The 16166-nt window shown below is 48.6% G+C and overlaps 6 protein-coding genes across 6 annotated transcripts in view; 3 read left to right on the top strand and 3 right to left on the bottom strand.

The window, feature by feature from the left end:
- The window catches only part of BDW47DRAFT_132244 (NACHT and WD repeat domain-containing protein), a gene marked incomplete at its 5' end in the record, with an annotated part of 4214 nt that extends 956 nt beyond the window's left edge, over positions 1–3258 (bottom strand). The window contains 4 exons of the mRNA XM_024817513.1: positions 66–957; positions 988–1173; positions 1221–2794; positions 2898–3258. Coding sequence (XP_024675739.1) covers positions 66–957; positions 988–1173; positions 1221–2794; positions 2898–3258 — 3013 coding nt within the window. The remainder of the gene's footprint in view (positions 1–65; positions 958–987; positions 1174–1220; positions 2795–2897) is intronic.
- A 3218-nt stretch (positions 3259–6476) lies between these two features.
- BDW47DRAFT_98468 (uncharacterized protein) lies at positions 6477–7747 on the bottom strand. The gene is made up of 2 exons (XM_024820647.1): positions 7179–7747; positions 6477–7116 (listed from the first exon to the last, which is right to left on the bottom strand). The coding sequence occupies exons 1-2, from the start codon at positions 7697–7699 to the stop codon at positions 6654–6656; spliced, it is 984 nt and encodes a 327-aa protein (XP_024675738.1). The 5' UTR covers positions 7700–7747; the 3' UTR covers positions 6477–6653.
- Positions 7748–7900: 153 nt separating this feature from the next.
- BDW47DRAFT_98466 (uncharacterized protein) lies at positions 7901–9327 on the bottom strand. The gene is made up of 5 exons (XM_024820646.1): positions 9190–9327; positions 8940–9131; positions 8814–8878; positions 8690–8753; positions 7901–8627 (listed from the first exon to the last, which is right to left on the bottom strand). Exons 1-5 carry the CDS (start codon positions 9284–9286, stop codon positions 8152–8154), a joined length of 894 nt encoding a protein of 297 aa, XP_024675737.1. The 5' UTR covers positions 9287–9327; the 3' UTR covers positions 7901–8151.
- BDW47DRAFT_98464 (uncharacterized protein) lies at positions 9309–9797 on the top strand. The gene is made up of 2 exons (XM_024820645.1): positions 9309–9619; positions 9667–9797. Exons 1-2 carry the CDS (start codon positions 9334–9336, stop codon positions 9702–9704), a joined length of 324 nt encoding a protein of 107 aa, XP_024675736.1. The 5' UTR covers positions 9309–9333; the 3' UTR covers positions 9705–9797.
- A 518-nt stretch (positions 9798–10315) lies between these two features.
- BDW47DRAFT_132234 (uncharacterized protein) lies at positions 10316–13231 on the top strand (the record flags this gene model as incomplete). Its single annotated transcript, XM_024817512.1, has 7 exons — positions 10316–10497; positions 10595–10634; positions 10708–11295; positions 11348–11729; positions 11799–11929; positions 11991–12207; positions 12279–13231. 7 exons carry the CDS (start codon positions 10316–10318, stop codon positions 12791–12793), a joined length of 2055 nt encoding a protein of 684 aa, XP_024675735.1. The 3' UTR covers positions 12794–13231.
- A 447-nt stretch (positions 13232–13678) lies between these two features.
- Positions 13679–16166, top strand: part of BDW47DRAFT_115022 (uncharacterized protein) — a gene marked incomplete at both ends in the record, with an annotated part of 3059 nt that continues 571 nt past the window's right edge. Inside the window, one exon of the mRNA XM_024814749.1 lies at positions 13679–16082. Within this exon, the coding sequence (XP_024675734.1) occupies positions 13679–16082 (2404 nt within the window). The remainder of the gene's footprint in view (positions 16083–16166) is intronic.

Below are 16166 nucleotides of genomic sequence, written 5' to 3'. Positions count from 1 at the left end.
AGAGCCAGATGCCAGCAGTTGACTATCTGGTGAGAAGGCCAGTGAGTTAACCCAATCAGAATGACCCTCGAGGGTCTGGCACAGCTCGCCGGTACAGGGATCCCAGAGCTTGATGGTCTCATCACGAGAGCCAGATGCCAGCAGTTGACTTTCTGGTGAGAAGGCTAGTAAGTTAACTGAATGAGAATGACCCTCAAGAGTCTGGCGCAGCTCGCCGGTACGGGGATTCCAGAGCTTGATAGTCTCATCACGGGAGCTAGATGCCAGCAGTTGACTGTCCGGTGAGAAGGCCAGTGAGTTAACCCAATGAGAATGGCCCTCGAGGGTCTCGCGTAGCTCGCCGGTACAGGGATCCCAGAGCTTGATAGTCATATCATGAGAGCCAGATGCTAGCACTTGACTGTCTGGTGAGAAGGCTAGTGAGTTAACCCAATCAGAATGGCCCTCAAGGGTCTGGCGCAGCTCGCCGGTACAGGAATTCCAGAGCTTGATAGTCTTATCATAAGAGCCAGATACTAGTACTTGACTGTCTGGTGAGAAGGCTAGTGAGTTAACCCAATCAGAATGACTCTTGAGAGTCTGGCACAGCTTGCTAGTATAGGGATTCCAGAGCTTAATAGTCTTATCACGAGAACTAGATGCCAGCAGTTGACTGTCTGGTGAGAAGGCTAGTAAGTTAACCCAATCAGAATGACCCTTAAGGGTCTGGCGTAGCTCGCCAGTATAAGGACTCCAGAGCTTAATAGTCTTATCACGAGAGCTAGACGCCAGCAGTTGACTGTCCGGTGAGAAGGCTAATAAGTTAACCCAATCAGAATGGCCCTCGAGGGTCTGGCGCAGCTCGCCGGTACGGGGATCCCAGAGCTTGACGGTCTTATCACCAGAGCCAGATGCCAGCAGTTGACTGTCCGGTGAGAAGACCAGTGAGTTAACCCAATGGGAATGGCCCTCGAGGGTCTGTAAATTCGCAGTCCACGTTTCCTCAACTTTGGGGAGTTGACCCCATCTTGATAATTCACTTTTAAATGTTCTCCTAATTACCGAATTCTTGGGAGTAAACATCAATCCAGATGAGTAAAGCTGGAGGGGTGCAACATCAGCTATCTGCCGATTTTGAAGAAGAAACCGCCAAGCGTCATATAGGAAACTCGATATTGTAGGAGACTCATCAGCCTATATTTGTCAGTATTAACTAGTGCACTGAATTTGCCCTTATGTACCTGTATGGTTGACCGCAGTCTCTGGATCATTTCAACGACCTCAGACATAATACCTAAAAGGCTTATTACTTCAACCCAGTAGAGAAAGTGCGACTCGAGAAATGAGAGAGCCTGAACTAGCTCATTGGATGGGTTGTGACTCTGTAGCAAGTGATGCATCCAATATCGACACGCATAACGTAATTCTGGCGGCAGGGAACGGCTCAGAGTCTGTTCATCTATATCACTCCGCTGTGTCGTATCATCTTTCAGGTTGCAGATATTCCTCCGTAGTCCATAGTGGTTATCTTGCATGAGCTTGAGACATTTTATAGTGAGTTTAGCATGCACCTCTCTCTCATCCACCCAGAATGGCTTTCCTTCCTGTTTCTTATCAAGAAGAAAATCCCGAAATGAAAGATGTAAGATCCGGACTGGGTCCTCTGAGCTGGTAGGAACATCAAGCACAGAGTGGAACAGTTTGAATTGTGTCTGGACCTTATCTGTATCCAGCTGCAGAAGTTTAGTAAGAGAATTCACTGATAAGGGAGTAGCGAGAAGAATAAGAATGCCGATTATGTTCTTGAATCCCTGTATCAGCTGTTGGAATTCCTCTTCATCCTCATTTATGAGAAGACGATTTAATATGGGCATATATGTACCCTCCATTTTTGTGACATATTTGATTCGGTCCTCCAGGACAACATTTAGGCGCTCTGTAGCACTCCAGCGGTCATCACTGATAAATCGAAAAAGCGTAGTGGCTGAAATAAATAATGGGGTAGCTCTCTTGACCAGTGTATTAATTATCTTATCCCCGGGCCAGTCTGTTGGAAGATCGCGCTCTTCCTGTAACTGTGAGAATTCCGTTTCAAAGTATAATCTGATATCGTGTTCTATCACAGGATTCGGGATCTTATGAAGTTTCAGATGTTGATAATCATCTTTAATTCCTCGGAACCCTAGCCTGATCGGTAGGTCAGGTCTGCTTGTCAGAAGGAATCGGAGTTGTACTGAGTGTGATTCCTGGACACGTGGTAGAAGCCGGAGAATATTTCGGATATCGTCATCTTGGTCGCATTCATCTAGCGCATCAATCACGACCAGTATAATTGATTTTGGGCCGGGGTTGACAGCAATAAGTGGCTGCAGTATGAGCTTCTCAAATTGTTCCCTAAGCACTCTCCCCGAAATATATGGATCATCCTCAATTGACTTTTGGATGTTGGGCACCAGTTGAGGTACAGTGCCTCCTAATTGTCTTGCGAGTGTCGAAAAGAGTAGTTTGGCATCTCCTCGGTCTAGTTCGCCCCTTTTGAAGAAGAAGCTAGCCCCAAGGAGACTCTGTCCCTTCAGACGGCTTGCAACAGTCCGGGCAATAGTGGACTTTCCGGTTCCGGCCATACCATCTAACCAGAATATGCATTTTCCGTCAGAAACCTCGACCCAGCGGTAGATCTCGCGAAGTAGCTCCACCCGAGTTCCTGGGAGGCATTCGGTATGTTGATTTTCATAGTCATTAAACGCTGCGCCTTTCGCGACGTGTAACCAGCCAAGGTCTATCTTTTGATCAAGAAGATTGGTAGATTGCCTTACTTAGAAGTCAGCTCCTCCACGTGTTAAAGCACCGATTATACACCTACGTTTGGTCCACCAGTAATGACAACCCGAATAAGGTTTTATATCTCTCGATCTCACGAATAGCCTTTCTTGCCTCCTCACTTTTCATTGGCCATTTCCATGCTCGAAGGCCCCATTTCCTCATCTGTGTCTGCGTTGCTTCTGGGTCGATTCTGTCCCTTAATCTTGTGAGAGTTGAAGAGCATTTAGCGACATTATCAACTAAATTTTGGGAGGCGGGCTTGGTAGGGCTTTGGTTGTGAAGAAGCTTCTCAAGGAATTCGAGTGTCTGGGAGAGGGCATCAATCTCCTTTTGCAGACAGAGAATATCTTGCCTTGCTTCTTTCACTTCGCTGATGTAACTTCCACATATCTGACTGATGGCTCCAGTGATTTGAATAACCGCAATAACGCTTGCTGCACCAGAGAGCGGTTCCATCTTGAAATGCTCGGGGCAGCTTCTATAAAGGACAGCAAGGCCTGTTATCCTGCAATATCCTTGAAAAGTTGCTGAAGAGAATGTTGGTCACAGAGGTGAGGGGTAGGCGCTAAGAGCAAGACTGAAGAGGAGATGAGCTTTATTATTATTGGTGCATGGAATGTAGGCCATGCGTGTGCGAGTTTAACTCATTCATTGCTGTGCAACAAGCAACATCACAGCAGTAGCAGTGGCTTGTCTATCACACTGGTCCTACGACATTGACTCCTAAAATTTAGCATATTTATCCTTCGTGCTGATAAGTTAAGTCAGGTAAAACTGGTACGATCAAGTGACTAACGCTATCAGGCTTAACGATATACCACAATATGCAAGGGATACAGTTCAGCGAGTATGACTAAAAGCTGAGCGAGTATGAGATCCACACCGCTAACTAGTCATACCTGCTCAGCTGTAAGCTCGAATCAAGGTGATGGTGCAATTGAGTAACATCGTGGGTAGCTTTGGCTTGGGTCTGTTCCGCATCATTTTCTAAAAATATCTAGATTACAAGTTGTCCCAATGTGGTCTAGTGGCTGGATTCCCCGTGGATTCAGGGAAGGAAGAGCTCATCGATCGGTTGAAGAGGATAGATTGATCCGACTCCTCAATCATGACATGCGGCAAGCGTGGCCGTTGAACTCCACCCGCGACGGTCAGACCTCCGGGAAGGAGTTAGGGTCCCGGATATAGAGGCGAGAGGGCTCTTTCATTTCAGAAAACGTCGATTTAGACCGCGGATCTACATATGTCGCCCTTTCGCCAACCGACGAGAAGGAAAAGCAGAATTGCAGCAGCCACAAGAGGGATCCACGTCTACACTTGAGAAGATTGAATGGGACGATTGAATGTGTGGTGGAACACTCCGACGCAGGTGATCCGGCCTCGTCACAGAGGAATGATCAGACCTCGCATCTCAATATCAGTAGTTATCATTATTATCATTATTATTATTTATTCATACTCGCATCTGTCAGCCTATTGCCGAGCGGCGGAGGTCGTCCGTTGACGGCCAGGCTACTGCTGATATGATTGCTAAATACATGAAGCCTTTAGGTCCTATATTTTTTCATCCCAGCTAACGCAGCTCGCTATTTTGCAGACCCTGTCAGTAGGGTATACTAACTGTTATACCTACCTTTACCTGATTTCCTTCGCGGTATCTTACTACATTAGCCCTGGGCTCTTTTATCTCCCTGTCAAGCTTGCCTATTACCTAGTACAGGCCTAAGATATTCTCTTTATTAATATCCTGCACTATTAATTCTAAGAGGCCTGTGACTCTGCTAGTCCCCATATAAATATATTCTCTGATTACTTTGTAAGTCTTCTTCTTTACTCTTCTTCTAGAGTATCTCCTATATTCTTTACTAGGTAGCCTGTACTACGGGCCTGCATGATAATAGTATTATCTAGGCCCCTGAATTAGCCGAGATGCCATGTCTATAGTATATACTAACATGCCTGCCGTGTCAGGGCCGGGGTCCGAAGGACTATATAGTAGTTAGACCTCAAAATGGGGCGGATCCGGATCCAACTTTTGGATCCTGAGCCTATAATCATGACTACCAAAGACAAGCATGGCATATAATTATATTTAGAAGGCATTCAAGTCAAGCAGATCAATGAGCAACCTGCTGCAGATCCACTCGCCCCTAGGTCAAACTAGTACCATAGAACAGAAGACAACAGCTTGGAGATTAAGAGAGGTAAAAAGAGGGAGATAGATGAACACAAAGCTCCCAGAAAGATTCTGGTAGGCCAATCAAAAAACCCCAACTTCCTGATATAATAAGGGGCTCAGCAGCCCAGCCGCTTGCCATACATCATGAATCTCCTTGGGACTCAAAGGAAATCGGCTTTACTTGTGACCTCGCTGGGTCTGTCTCTATTGTTAATGACCGTGAAAATCCTTCTTGAGTATTAGCCGTACGCGTATACTCTGAAAGTAGCGCAAAGAAGGTATTAAGGGTATTGCAGTAAGCCTGACACCTAAATATTATGTCTGCCTAAGAAATATACAAAGATAGTGGGATACTGTATGTTGCTGATATTAACTCGCCTCTTACTCTGGAGCACCTTGTTGCCTGTTTCATGTTTTCACATGAGCCTTGACTGGCTTCTATACTTGGACAGGTTTATTTACCCCGCTTCAAGCCTGGCTTTTAACTAGTGATATAGCTAACTGCACGCAGGTTGTCAACGGCTTGTCACACTTATTAGTAACTAGGTGGGAGTATCAAGCCCTGGAGTGTTCTAACATCCTCCTAGGATTTGATAGACTAATTTGACTATGTAGAAGAATACTATAAATACAGAAACAAGAAAAAAGCTGTATTAGAGCACTGTGTGGAGTGTCGACCAGGTCAGTCATAATTTTAGTCTCAGTGCTCTCATCACTGTGACCACGCTTCTCATGCAGAAGTATATCAAGCCTGACAGGGCGATTAGTATTAATGATATGAACTATTGGCCGATTAGATCGGACCCAGTGGAGTTCCCCTCTGCCACTACGTCAGTTGTCACTGTTAATAACTTGAAAGTGGTGCGTAGTTGTCTTTTTACTAATTGTACTACGCTCCTATCCTGACATTGTGTAGCAATAAAAAGAGACTGGTCTGCTAGTGAATTAGCTTTACCCGCCTGTCTCTGCTTGGTCTTGATGTATAATTTCATAATAAACATAGAAAAGTAATTAGAACGCCAGAGTATTAAAGATTGACCTAGCCTTATTTGTTCTTTCCTAATCAGACCTCATGTGTTTGGCCTGAGAGACTCCATAGCTATCTAGGGGAAAGCTAATTTGATTTCATCAAGCCTTATGCTCGCAGTCTGCTGGGCAAACAAAGACAAAGTATAGTTGGCTTGGAGGCCCAAGGCAGCAACAACCAGGGCGAAAAGGGCACGGTTTTTCACTCAAAGGCCGCATAATCATGTCATTTCCGCCGTCACCCACAGATACTCCGTATAATTTGGTGACGGTGAATTACTTGATGTGGTTATATGGTTCAATATGGTCCAGAAAATCGTGATCCAGCGCGTGTAGATTTTTCGCATGTGCCATATCCCTGCGCATGCATCATAAGAATGACTTAAAAACTGTGACATTGCATGTGCGAATTAGTTGCTTACGCGTCAAGATTGCCTGTTGTATGTTATTCCTGTTTGTATTTTTTTATGTTTCGGCTAGTCGGGGGATTTTGGGGTGTTTACTGATTGACCTCTCGCTGGACTTAATTGGTGAATATGAGATACTGTGCCGAAACTCGAACTGGATGGTACTGTATGAAATATAACAAAAACATGAAAGACTGGCTGTAATGGAAGGAAAGCTGAACGAGCATCAAAATAAATACCTAGTATTCCACGGGTTCGTTGATGCGGATTTCAAAGGGCACCTCGTTCCCCAACATGGAGACAAGCTTGTCCACCTCCACCGGCCAGTAGAAGTCGACGACATACTCGGGGACCCTGATTGGGACCATCGACTTCATGAGATGGACCAGCCCACCCATTTCCGGTTCAGGATGACTACTTCGCTTTTTCCCCAGCGAGACCCTAAGACGCTGCAGCGACTTGAACTTGGGGATGGTCTGCCATGCCTCTTCCCAGTAGAATGGTACGTCGAGTGGATAGAACCCTTTGCTAGATTTCAATTTCCCGTCGTACCAGTACAGATCCAGCGGCAAGGTCAGATGAAGAAATCGAATGCTGTGGAGGCGGTGCGGTAGTATGGTGCCCTCAAACTCAGACACCGTCCGCGTTTGGCAGAAGCTGACGACATTTTCGGAGTAGAGGAGATCGATCGACTCCGCATATCTGGCCCCCTTTGTTAGTTTTTTTTTTCCCCGGGTGGGAGATCTGGCAAGGGAGCTACGTACACGCGTCGACATGACTGTAACAACCCCATCCGAACGGCGTATGGAGAATCTTCCTCGGTTTCATATCCCCCACCCCTCCACCTTGGACCTGTCGTCCCGTCTTTCTTCTGGTACTCACTCCAGCACGGGTGCGACCAGCCAGGTAGTGGCGACCCTTGGTCCCGGCAGCGTCGACTCAACAATCGCGCATCGGCACAGGCTACATGCAGACCCGGGTGGTCTTTTGGGGCCAGAACCTCTCGGTAGATCAACGTCCGGACCTCCCGTGGTAGTTTCGCAAATAACGGAGATTGTTGCTGGTCGCGATCCCTTTCTTGTTCACGAGTCCGCCGGTCCTTACGAAACGGAACGATGCCTGCACGTCGAGCGGGCAGTGGTGGTAGGGGCGGCGTCAAGGCGCGCTTGCGGACTGCTGGTAAAGGCTTGGCCCGGTCACTCTTAAGTCTGAGCTTCTTGTGGCGTTTCCATCGGCGTCGACCTCCAATGGTTGGAAATCCAATGGGAACTGCATATGATGTCATGGCTGTCTTGACGAGGTGGTCTGTTGGGGAGGAGAGAGCGGACAGAAAAGGGAATAATAGTCCCTTATATATCGGTGCGAGGCAGACTTGGTCTTGGCACTGGACCTGATAGTTCGTGTGTGGACAAAGGTACCCCTCCCGTTCTTGTGGTGCTCTGTTAAATTCTATACTAGTATACTAATTGACCATTGAGTCGGCCAGCGGATAGGAGATCTCGTGATGATTGGAAACCCTCCTTGTTACTCGGTACATCGTTCGCATTTCATGGATTGTATTAATCTCGTCCGAGAATTCCACCAGCATGCAGTCTATCCATGAAGAATCAAAGAGCGTCATGACGGTCACTCCTCTGCTATGTCTCCGATTTTTTGAGAACTTTTCCATCTTCCGTGACTTTCGATCCCTCTTTAATAAACCTGATGGCTGTCGATTGGTCAGCACAATCCGTGGGATTAGGTGAAAGGGGATCTATAATCCATACCAGATCCAGCCAGCGCAATACTGTCCGCATTGTTCTGTGCCTGCCTCGTAATCTGAGTCGGCCCTTCCTTGGCCAATTTCCGGCATCGTTTCCATGCATACCGCACCGTGAGGAGGTTGGAATCGTCCACATCCTTTGACTCGCCCCCATTACGGGTGTGCGTCAACTCGTGCAGAATCACTTTGTCCAGATTCGACAGCACATCGATGGGGCTCAGCAGAGTGTCCATCTTCACCAGTCCTGTGGACAGTTTGTCGTAGACTCGAGACTTTTTTGGGAGTTTACGAATGCCTGCAATCTCATCCTTTCTCATCCAATCGATGAACCACGGGCAGAGCTGCACCTGGGACGGTTTGGTGCGGCCGGACACCAAAGTATAGGCGACTGTGGGGCCGGCGCTCTCGCACGACTTGAATGATTCCCCTTTCTCTAATACTTCACCGATGTCTATAGTGTGGGTGTTAGCCTGGAAAGCCCTGCAGGTGTCGGCTTCCTGTCCAAAAACATGCCTTTGTCATACCACTTATTGTCCGACCTAGATTCGAAGCGACTGAAATCACAGTACACTATAATCTGTTTGTTGATTAACCATGGCAGAAACACCTAACAGAATACATCTAGAAGAAGTCTTACCGTCTGGGGATCGGGCTCCTCATCCTTTACATCCTCATTTGCAGCGACGAGTGTTCCGAGATTCCCTAGGACAGTCAGATTCACCTGACACCAACCAATCTCAGTGACCAGAACAAGGGGTAATACTCTGTAAAAGACCTAATCGTTCCTGATTCGGCTCTTCTCCATCCTTCATGAACATCCATTTGAGCACATCTCGGATATTATCGCCGTTATCGCCCAAGTCCTCGTTGTTCAAAACCTTGTTGATTGCGTCTAGCTCATCCTTTGCCATGTTAAAGGCGCTGAGTAGGGCCTCGGAGATCGTGGTTCCAAGATCTGCGATCAAAGTTTAGCGCACCTCGAGGTAACTATCAGAGAGCAATATCCAGCTCACCGTCCGTTTTACATGACTTGTCGAGTTTCCAGCCTGTTTTCGCGCTGGCCAGGCCGGCCAGACCCAAGACGCAAGAGAGGCCTTTGAAAAATCTCATTTTGATTATACTAGAACAGGTCGCTTCTCAGGCCTTGAGATATAGCAATGTTGACGGGTAGATGTCGTGAGAAAGGCTGCTGGTTAGGTTCTCTTTCGTACGGTGTGAATTGGGCCATTTTATATCTACTCTTGTCCCTTCCTGCATCCAACCCCCAAATACAAAAGCACCAATCCCCTCAAGCGGGCTATCCTCCTACGCGGTATTTGGCAGCGTCCCGAGGGGCAGTGCATCAGCACTCCATCATGATGTCCAGCGTCGTATCCATTCTACCTGGTGTTGATTCATCCCGCCCGAATGTCTTGGATAGTCGACTGGGGATGTCAAATGTAACTAGAAATTCAGCCTTGACGCACGGTCAACTAGCGTGACATGCATACCTGCCAATGATATACGGAGAAATCTTCCGTCGTGCTAATGCAATAGCAGCTATTACCTGCGCGCACTGCCCGACGACGACGTGGCAAGTAAATGTCAGCTGTGGCGGCTGACGTTGGATAGCAGCCTGGCCCAACGGCAAAGACTTGGGACCTGGTACACTGCATATTCGATAACTGAGCGGAGGACGTGCACTGATAAGACAGGATGCAAGACACACAAGGCTAAAGCTGGAAGCGATGGGGACGCCGATCGTTGAGTGGTTCGTTGCTTGGGGCCAAAACAGAACGACTAGGGTCTGAGTGGGTCCCAGGATCTACAGAGCCAATATCCTTCGAGTGGGGCGCAAGCGATCTCACGTAGTATCTTTGCCTCGACTACTGCTGTTGTAGATGAGGGAAAAGAATAGTGACAAGGTTTAGTGACTAGTAAGAAAGGAAAAATAACTCATTGGTACAGGGCAGACTTCGGGGCTATGCTCGACACACCTTTGGAGCTGGTCGAGAATCCCATCCAAGTCTGACTGACCTAGCTGGATGGCGAGAGGGTAGGAGATGGTGTCGGGCCAAGTATAAAATATACTGTCCTCTCTGGCCAGTGGTGTCCGAATCATAACAAGACACTCTCATCTCTTCTCACCCCGCCATCGCTATGAAGTCTCTCCTGATATTGTCTTTGCTATTCTCGGCGGCCACCGCCTGGCCATATCAAGTGCCACCACAACAGACTGACGCCCCGACTCGTGTCCAAGAGCGAGACGGGGCTATGATTGCGGCCATAGTGCCCACAACTTCGGGGCAGATTGGAGTCAACCCGGTCCTCGTGAATCCAGTGTTCGTTATATCTCAGATCAGATCAGACCCTTCCCTTCATGCCCTTTCATTGATTTCAAGAATAATGTTATGGCTCGTGGTGCTGACACCCCCCTAGCGAGACTGCAGGACCATACGACCCCTTCTTTTCCAACTATGTCGATGACAAGGGCAATGCAAGTATACACCGTCCCCTTGGGTAATACAGAATATTATACTCATGACTTCCAGTGGAAAGCACAAGATAAGGAACAAATCACTCAGGTCCAAGTCACAACAAAAGATGGCAAGCCCACTACAAAAACGGTGACCGCACCAGTAGCTGTCATGACAGGTCCAGATGGGGACCTCAACGTTCTCATGGCACCTAAGCTCCAGGAGAAGTTGGCTGACATGATGCAAAATGTCCCCGCCTGTGGCAAAAAGCGGGCCGAAGCCTGCGGGATTGAGAGGTTCTTGATGGAGTTTGATGCCGATGATACCAAGCTCATCCAGTCTCTGAAGGATGCGGTCGAAGGGATCAAATTTCTCAGTGAAGATGTGCTCAAGGCGCTGATTACTTCAGCTGGTAAGAAGGAGATTCTGCTCCTTGCAGATGGAGTCGGTGCTATAGGATGCGTCTGGATGGGGGCGCATCTTTTCCTCCAGAATCAGCATCTTCCGCTTGCGTTTGCGATTAAAGACCCGCCCAAAAATGATATTCCCAAGACAGAGCCGCCCGAGGAGGAAGACTCTGACAAGTGTCCGAAGGATGCACCCAAAGGGAAGGACGCTCCTTTGTGTCCGGACTGCAGTGGCAAAGATAATACTTGTCAGGATGTATGTCTTCTCAGCTCACATTTGTCTACTGGTATATTAACAGAAAATACAGGGAAAATACAAAAACTGCGACTGCCTCGATGTAGTGAGCCCAGTCTACTACACCTATGACAAGAAATGGTTGACAGTACAAGCCGATGCAATCAAATATGCTATGGAACATGCTGACGACGAAGAAACGCCTAAAGTACTCTGCTCTGACCCTGGATATGATAAGGCTGTCGCTGTGGATACCTCCTTCATCAAGAGTCTCGCGGATAAATTCTGCGATGGTGATGCAAAGAAGGATCGTCATATGACTCTCTCTGGGAAAGAAATCTCAGCCAAGGCCTACCAAAAGTACACATTTGATTTGACATATGCCCCTCCAGAGAAGAGTGACGAAGAGTGCTTCACTGATTGTGCGGGTGCGATCAATGCCATGGCCGCTACATGTATATCCCCCACCCCCTCTACGCAGGATATTCGGGGATAACGGTTGCGCTAATTACATGAATGAACAGGCCAAGGCATCAACAGCCACACCGTGCAGAGAGGGGGAAATGCTACCCTTGAATGTGGCGCGCAGTACAGCTACGAGATCAATCTACCGGACAAGCCCGAAGACGCGGATATCACCTGCGCCAATGACGGAGTATATATCCCACCCAGCTGCAATATCTATCAGGGGCCTCCCTTGCTAATTTACGTTACAGGACTACAGCAAGGCAATCGCCCTTGATGTCAAATTCTTCACGCGCCTGGCCGAGAACTTCTGCGACAACGACATGTCTCAGAACCCCAGCAAGGACCTGACCAGCGATGATATCAAGTCTGACAAATACAAGGGCTACAAGTTCCACTTTGAAGGCTCGAACAGCCCAGGCTGCAAGCCCGACTGTAAATCTACAATTGAGCGTATTGCTTCGAAATGTACGACCTGCTCTATCATTTCTCTCTCTCTCTCTCTCTCTCTCTCTCCAAGTACTAAGTGACTACCATAGGCCAAGGGTTGAACAGCCACACTATTCAGCCATCCGGCAGCGCAGACTTTGACTGCGGCAGTAGCTACAGTTACAAGATCCAGCCGCCAGGTGAGAGTCCTTCAAAGACACCACCGCATGATAAGCTCAGTGAACTCCATTGTCACGGGGCGGACGACTTCGGCGACCACGCGGACATCAACCCCGGCTTTCAAAACCAGTACATTGGATGGGCGTGCGTGGGTTCCGCTCGGGAAGAGAGTATAATGGACGAGAATAGCGACCCAGTCGTGTTCCAGACCAAGACGAACGACGCCCCGTACTATTATTCTATCTCCTGGATCAAGGGCTGTCGCGGTACAAAGCAGAGCCCTTATACACCTTTAGGAGATTACAAATTCCCCGGTAGCGACGACAAAGTTACTTGTACGGATTTGATGCGGAGGAACTGGAAGGAGTGTATTAATGGGGGGGTTGGTGGGTGGAGGGATGCTGGGTGCTTGCGCTATGAGTTCAAGGCGGAGTACACCAAGTGATTTATGGGCACGAGGGCTTTTTCAGATTATGCCGTCTGTTTAAATATAACATCTGCCTCGTGTTGTAATGAATGAATATGAATTTATACAACAATCGGATGAGAGTAATGCAAAAGTACAGTGCTCGAGTGGAAAATCAAGGGCACGAGGAAGTGACTTGGCTACTTCTGGCACACCGTAATGGACGATAGACCACGGCCCAGAGCCTCGTCGAACCTGTTTGACCATACTTTCACCTTGACTTTTTTGTCTCCCACCGTGCATATCCTCTTGGTCTTGAGCGTGTATTCCGTAGATTCCCTTCTACAGGAACCACCATCAACGAGGTTGATGGAGTCCTACTATGCTGGCACCTCCTTTCTGTGGTGCATCACTTTTTGAACTATTAGGGGTGGTTGGTTTCATGAGGTGCCTGGGTCAAATGACGGTAATACCTACATACTGTCCACTTCCAATATGCCTCCCAGGATAATGACTCTCCTTCGAGACGGTCCAGTGGAAACGCAGTACAGTGCACCAGACCAACGGCCGAGAGAAAGAGTGGATGGACTCGTCCCAAGAAAGGATCGTTCCCGATTTTTATCAGTAAACTGCAGATGAGATGATAGACTCATGCGGAGACCTGATCAACGAGGAGCCTGCAATCTCGAGAATAATCAAGGTCTGTATAATATTGTGGCTGGGGCCTCTTGGCATTCGACATGTCATCGGGCTGCAAGGCTGGGTCAGCAATACCCCGCGATTGGGAATGGTCCACAGTGGTCCCAGAACTTCCTGTCTACATTGCAGACCTTCCTCAGTCAAAAGAAGAAGCGCACATTTTGCACCTGCGCTGAATCGACACATTCCATCGACCGCAGGATCTGGAAAGAGGTGACGGTAGAAATGGCCGACACGACGCGTTCATATGTTGACTATGCCTTGGCGATTATCTGCGCACTACCCCTCGAGCTGGCGGCCGTCAAAGTGATGCTCGATGAAGTGCATGCCGAGCCTCAGTTGGAGTCCTCCCACCAGTGTAGCTACATCCTGGGGAAAATCGGAGACCATAAACTAGTGGTAACGTGCCTGCCATCGGGAGTCTATGGCACCACATCCGCAGCAGCGGCGACCGCGTATTTGCGATCCACCTTCCCCAATATTCGATGCGGGCTAATGGTAGGGATTGGAGGGGGCGTGCCGAGCGAAACCGCAGATATTCGCCTCGGTGATGTCGTCGTGAGCAAGCCCACGGGGACCTATGGCGGCGTGGTCCAGTATGACATGGGCAAGACCACTAGTGGTGGACACTGGGAATGTACCGGGACATTGAACCAGCCACCCCCCAGCCTGCTCATGGCCATCGCCCAGCTCGAGGCGGATGACAAGATACGCCGGAGTGACATGATCTTACAGTCCATTGTATGTGTGCTCAGCCAAAACCCAGACATGCAGGCCGAATTTTCACGACCTACGGAAGAGGATCGCTTTTTCCTATCGAAAGATCCGTCAGGTATGCCCGGTGAAACGGACCAACCGGCCCTGCGTGCTTTACGAGACTCGAGCGAGCCGCATATCTATTACGGAATCATTGCATCTGGAAACCAAGTGATGAAGGACGGTCAAACTCGGGATCAGATTGCGCGAAGGTTGAACGCGTTATGTTATGAAATGGAGGCCGCAGGGATTATGAATCACCTCCCCTGCCTGGTGATCCGGGGCATCTGTGACTATTGCGACTCCCACAAAAACAAACAATGGCAGGGGTATGCCGCCCTGGCGGCTGCGGCTTATGCTAAGCGGCTTCTCTCTGTACTTCCAGCAGCCCAGTTCTCGCCTAGTCAGACGGCACGGCAGAGGTCCTTCATGGTGCCCTTCGACCAAAATCCACATTTCCGAGGACGAACCGGCGAACTCGAGAGGCTGGAGACGCTGGTATTAAGCCAGAATCAGATCCGAAAGGCTGCCATTTCAGGGCTCGGGGGAGTTGGAAAGACGCAGGTCGTGATCAACCTGGCATACAGGATTTGTGATCAAGCGCCACAGCAATCCATCTTTTGGATCCAAGCAACAAGTGTCGATGCCGTGGAAAAATCATTTGCAGACATCGGTCGCACAGTCGGGCTGCCGAACACAACCCCAGACAATATCAAGGCAGATGTGAAGGCCTACCTAAGCTCGGAGCGGGCGGGCTCATGGCTCCTGATCGTCGACAATGCCGATGATGCAGATATGTGGATGTCCCCGCCGACCGCACTTAAAGATTTTCTTCCTCGGAGCGAGACTGGGTTTACCATCTTTACCACACGGAATCAGCAACTGGCCACCCGTCTAGTAGGACCGGAGGTCATCAAAGTCTCAGAATTAGATGGCCAGTTAGCAACGGAGCTCTTTCGAGCGTCTTTGATGAATAAAGATCTGATGACGGATGATACGTCGGCTATGATGCTTTTGCATCAGCTTGGGGGTCTACCTCTCGTCCTCATCCAAGCGGCAAGCTACATCAACCAGAACTGCATTGGTTTGAAAGATTATTCATTGCTCCTGAATGAGCAAGAACATGTCAAAGTGGAATTGCTCAGTCAGGACTTCGAGGACGACTATCGATATGAGGAAACGCAGAATCCGGTGGCAACAACATGGCTGATCTCGTTTGAGCAGATCCGCCGGTCAAACCTATTGGCCGAGGAATATCTATCGCATATTGCATGTATTAACCATCGAGACATCCCACTGTCCCTTCTCCCGCAAAAGGGTTCCCCAGTGGAGCGGCAGAAAGCACTGGGGCTCTTGAAAGCATATTCTTTTATTACTCAGATGGTCGACAGCGCGTCCCTCAATATGCACCGACTCGTTCATTTGGCGATGCGAACTTGGCTTCGGAATGAAAACCTTCTCGAGGGCAGGACAGTCCAGACTTGTGACTTTTTCAACGAGATCTTCCCCTCTGATGATCACCAGAACCGGGCATTGTGGCGGGAATACTTACCACACGCACAGTTCCTCCTCCAAACCCAGGAATGTGTCAAAGGAGGTCTGGAACGGGAGGACTTATGCCAAATGGTTGCTTTGTGTCTCTCTGCCGACGGAAGATATAATGATGCAGAGCCCCTTTTCCAAGAGGTGCACGAAAAAAGAGCTGCCCGGCTAGATAAAACAGATTTGAAAATGCTCAAAAGCATGGTCAACCTCGTTAACATATACTGGAGCCAGAAGCGATGGAATGAAGCTGAAGAGCTGAATATCCAAGTTTTGAATAATCGCAAGATAACACGAGGCCTAGAACACCCTGAGACACTCGACAACATGAGTAATCTTGCAAGCATATACTGGAGCCAGGGGCGATGGAAGGAAGCTGAAGAGCTGAATATACAAGTCTTGGATACTCGCAAGA

This window comes from Aspergillus candidus, assembly GCF_002847045.1.
Source record: "Aspergillus candidus strain CBS 102.13 unplaced genomic scaffold BDW47scaffold_3, whole genome shotgun sequence".
NCBI lineage: Eukaryota > Fungi > Ascomycota > Eurotiomycetes > Eurotiales > Aspergillaceae > Aspergillus > Aspergillus candidus.
The sequence above is the reverse complement of the archived record's forward strand: the minus strand, read 5'-3'. Positions and strand labels throughout refer to the sequence as shown.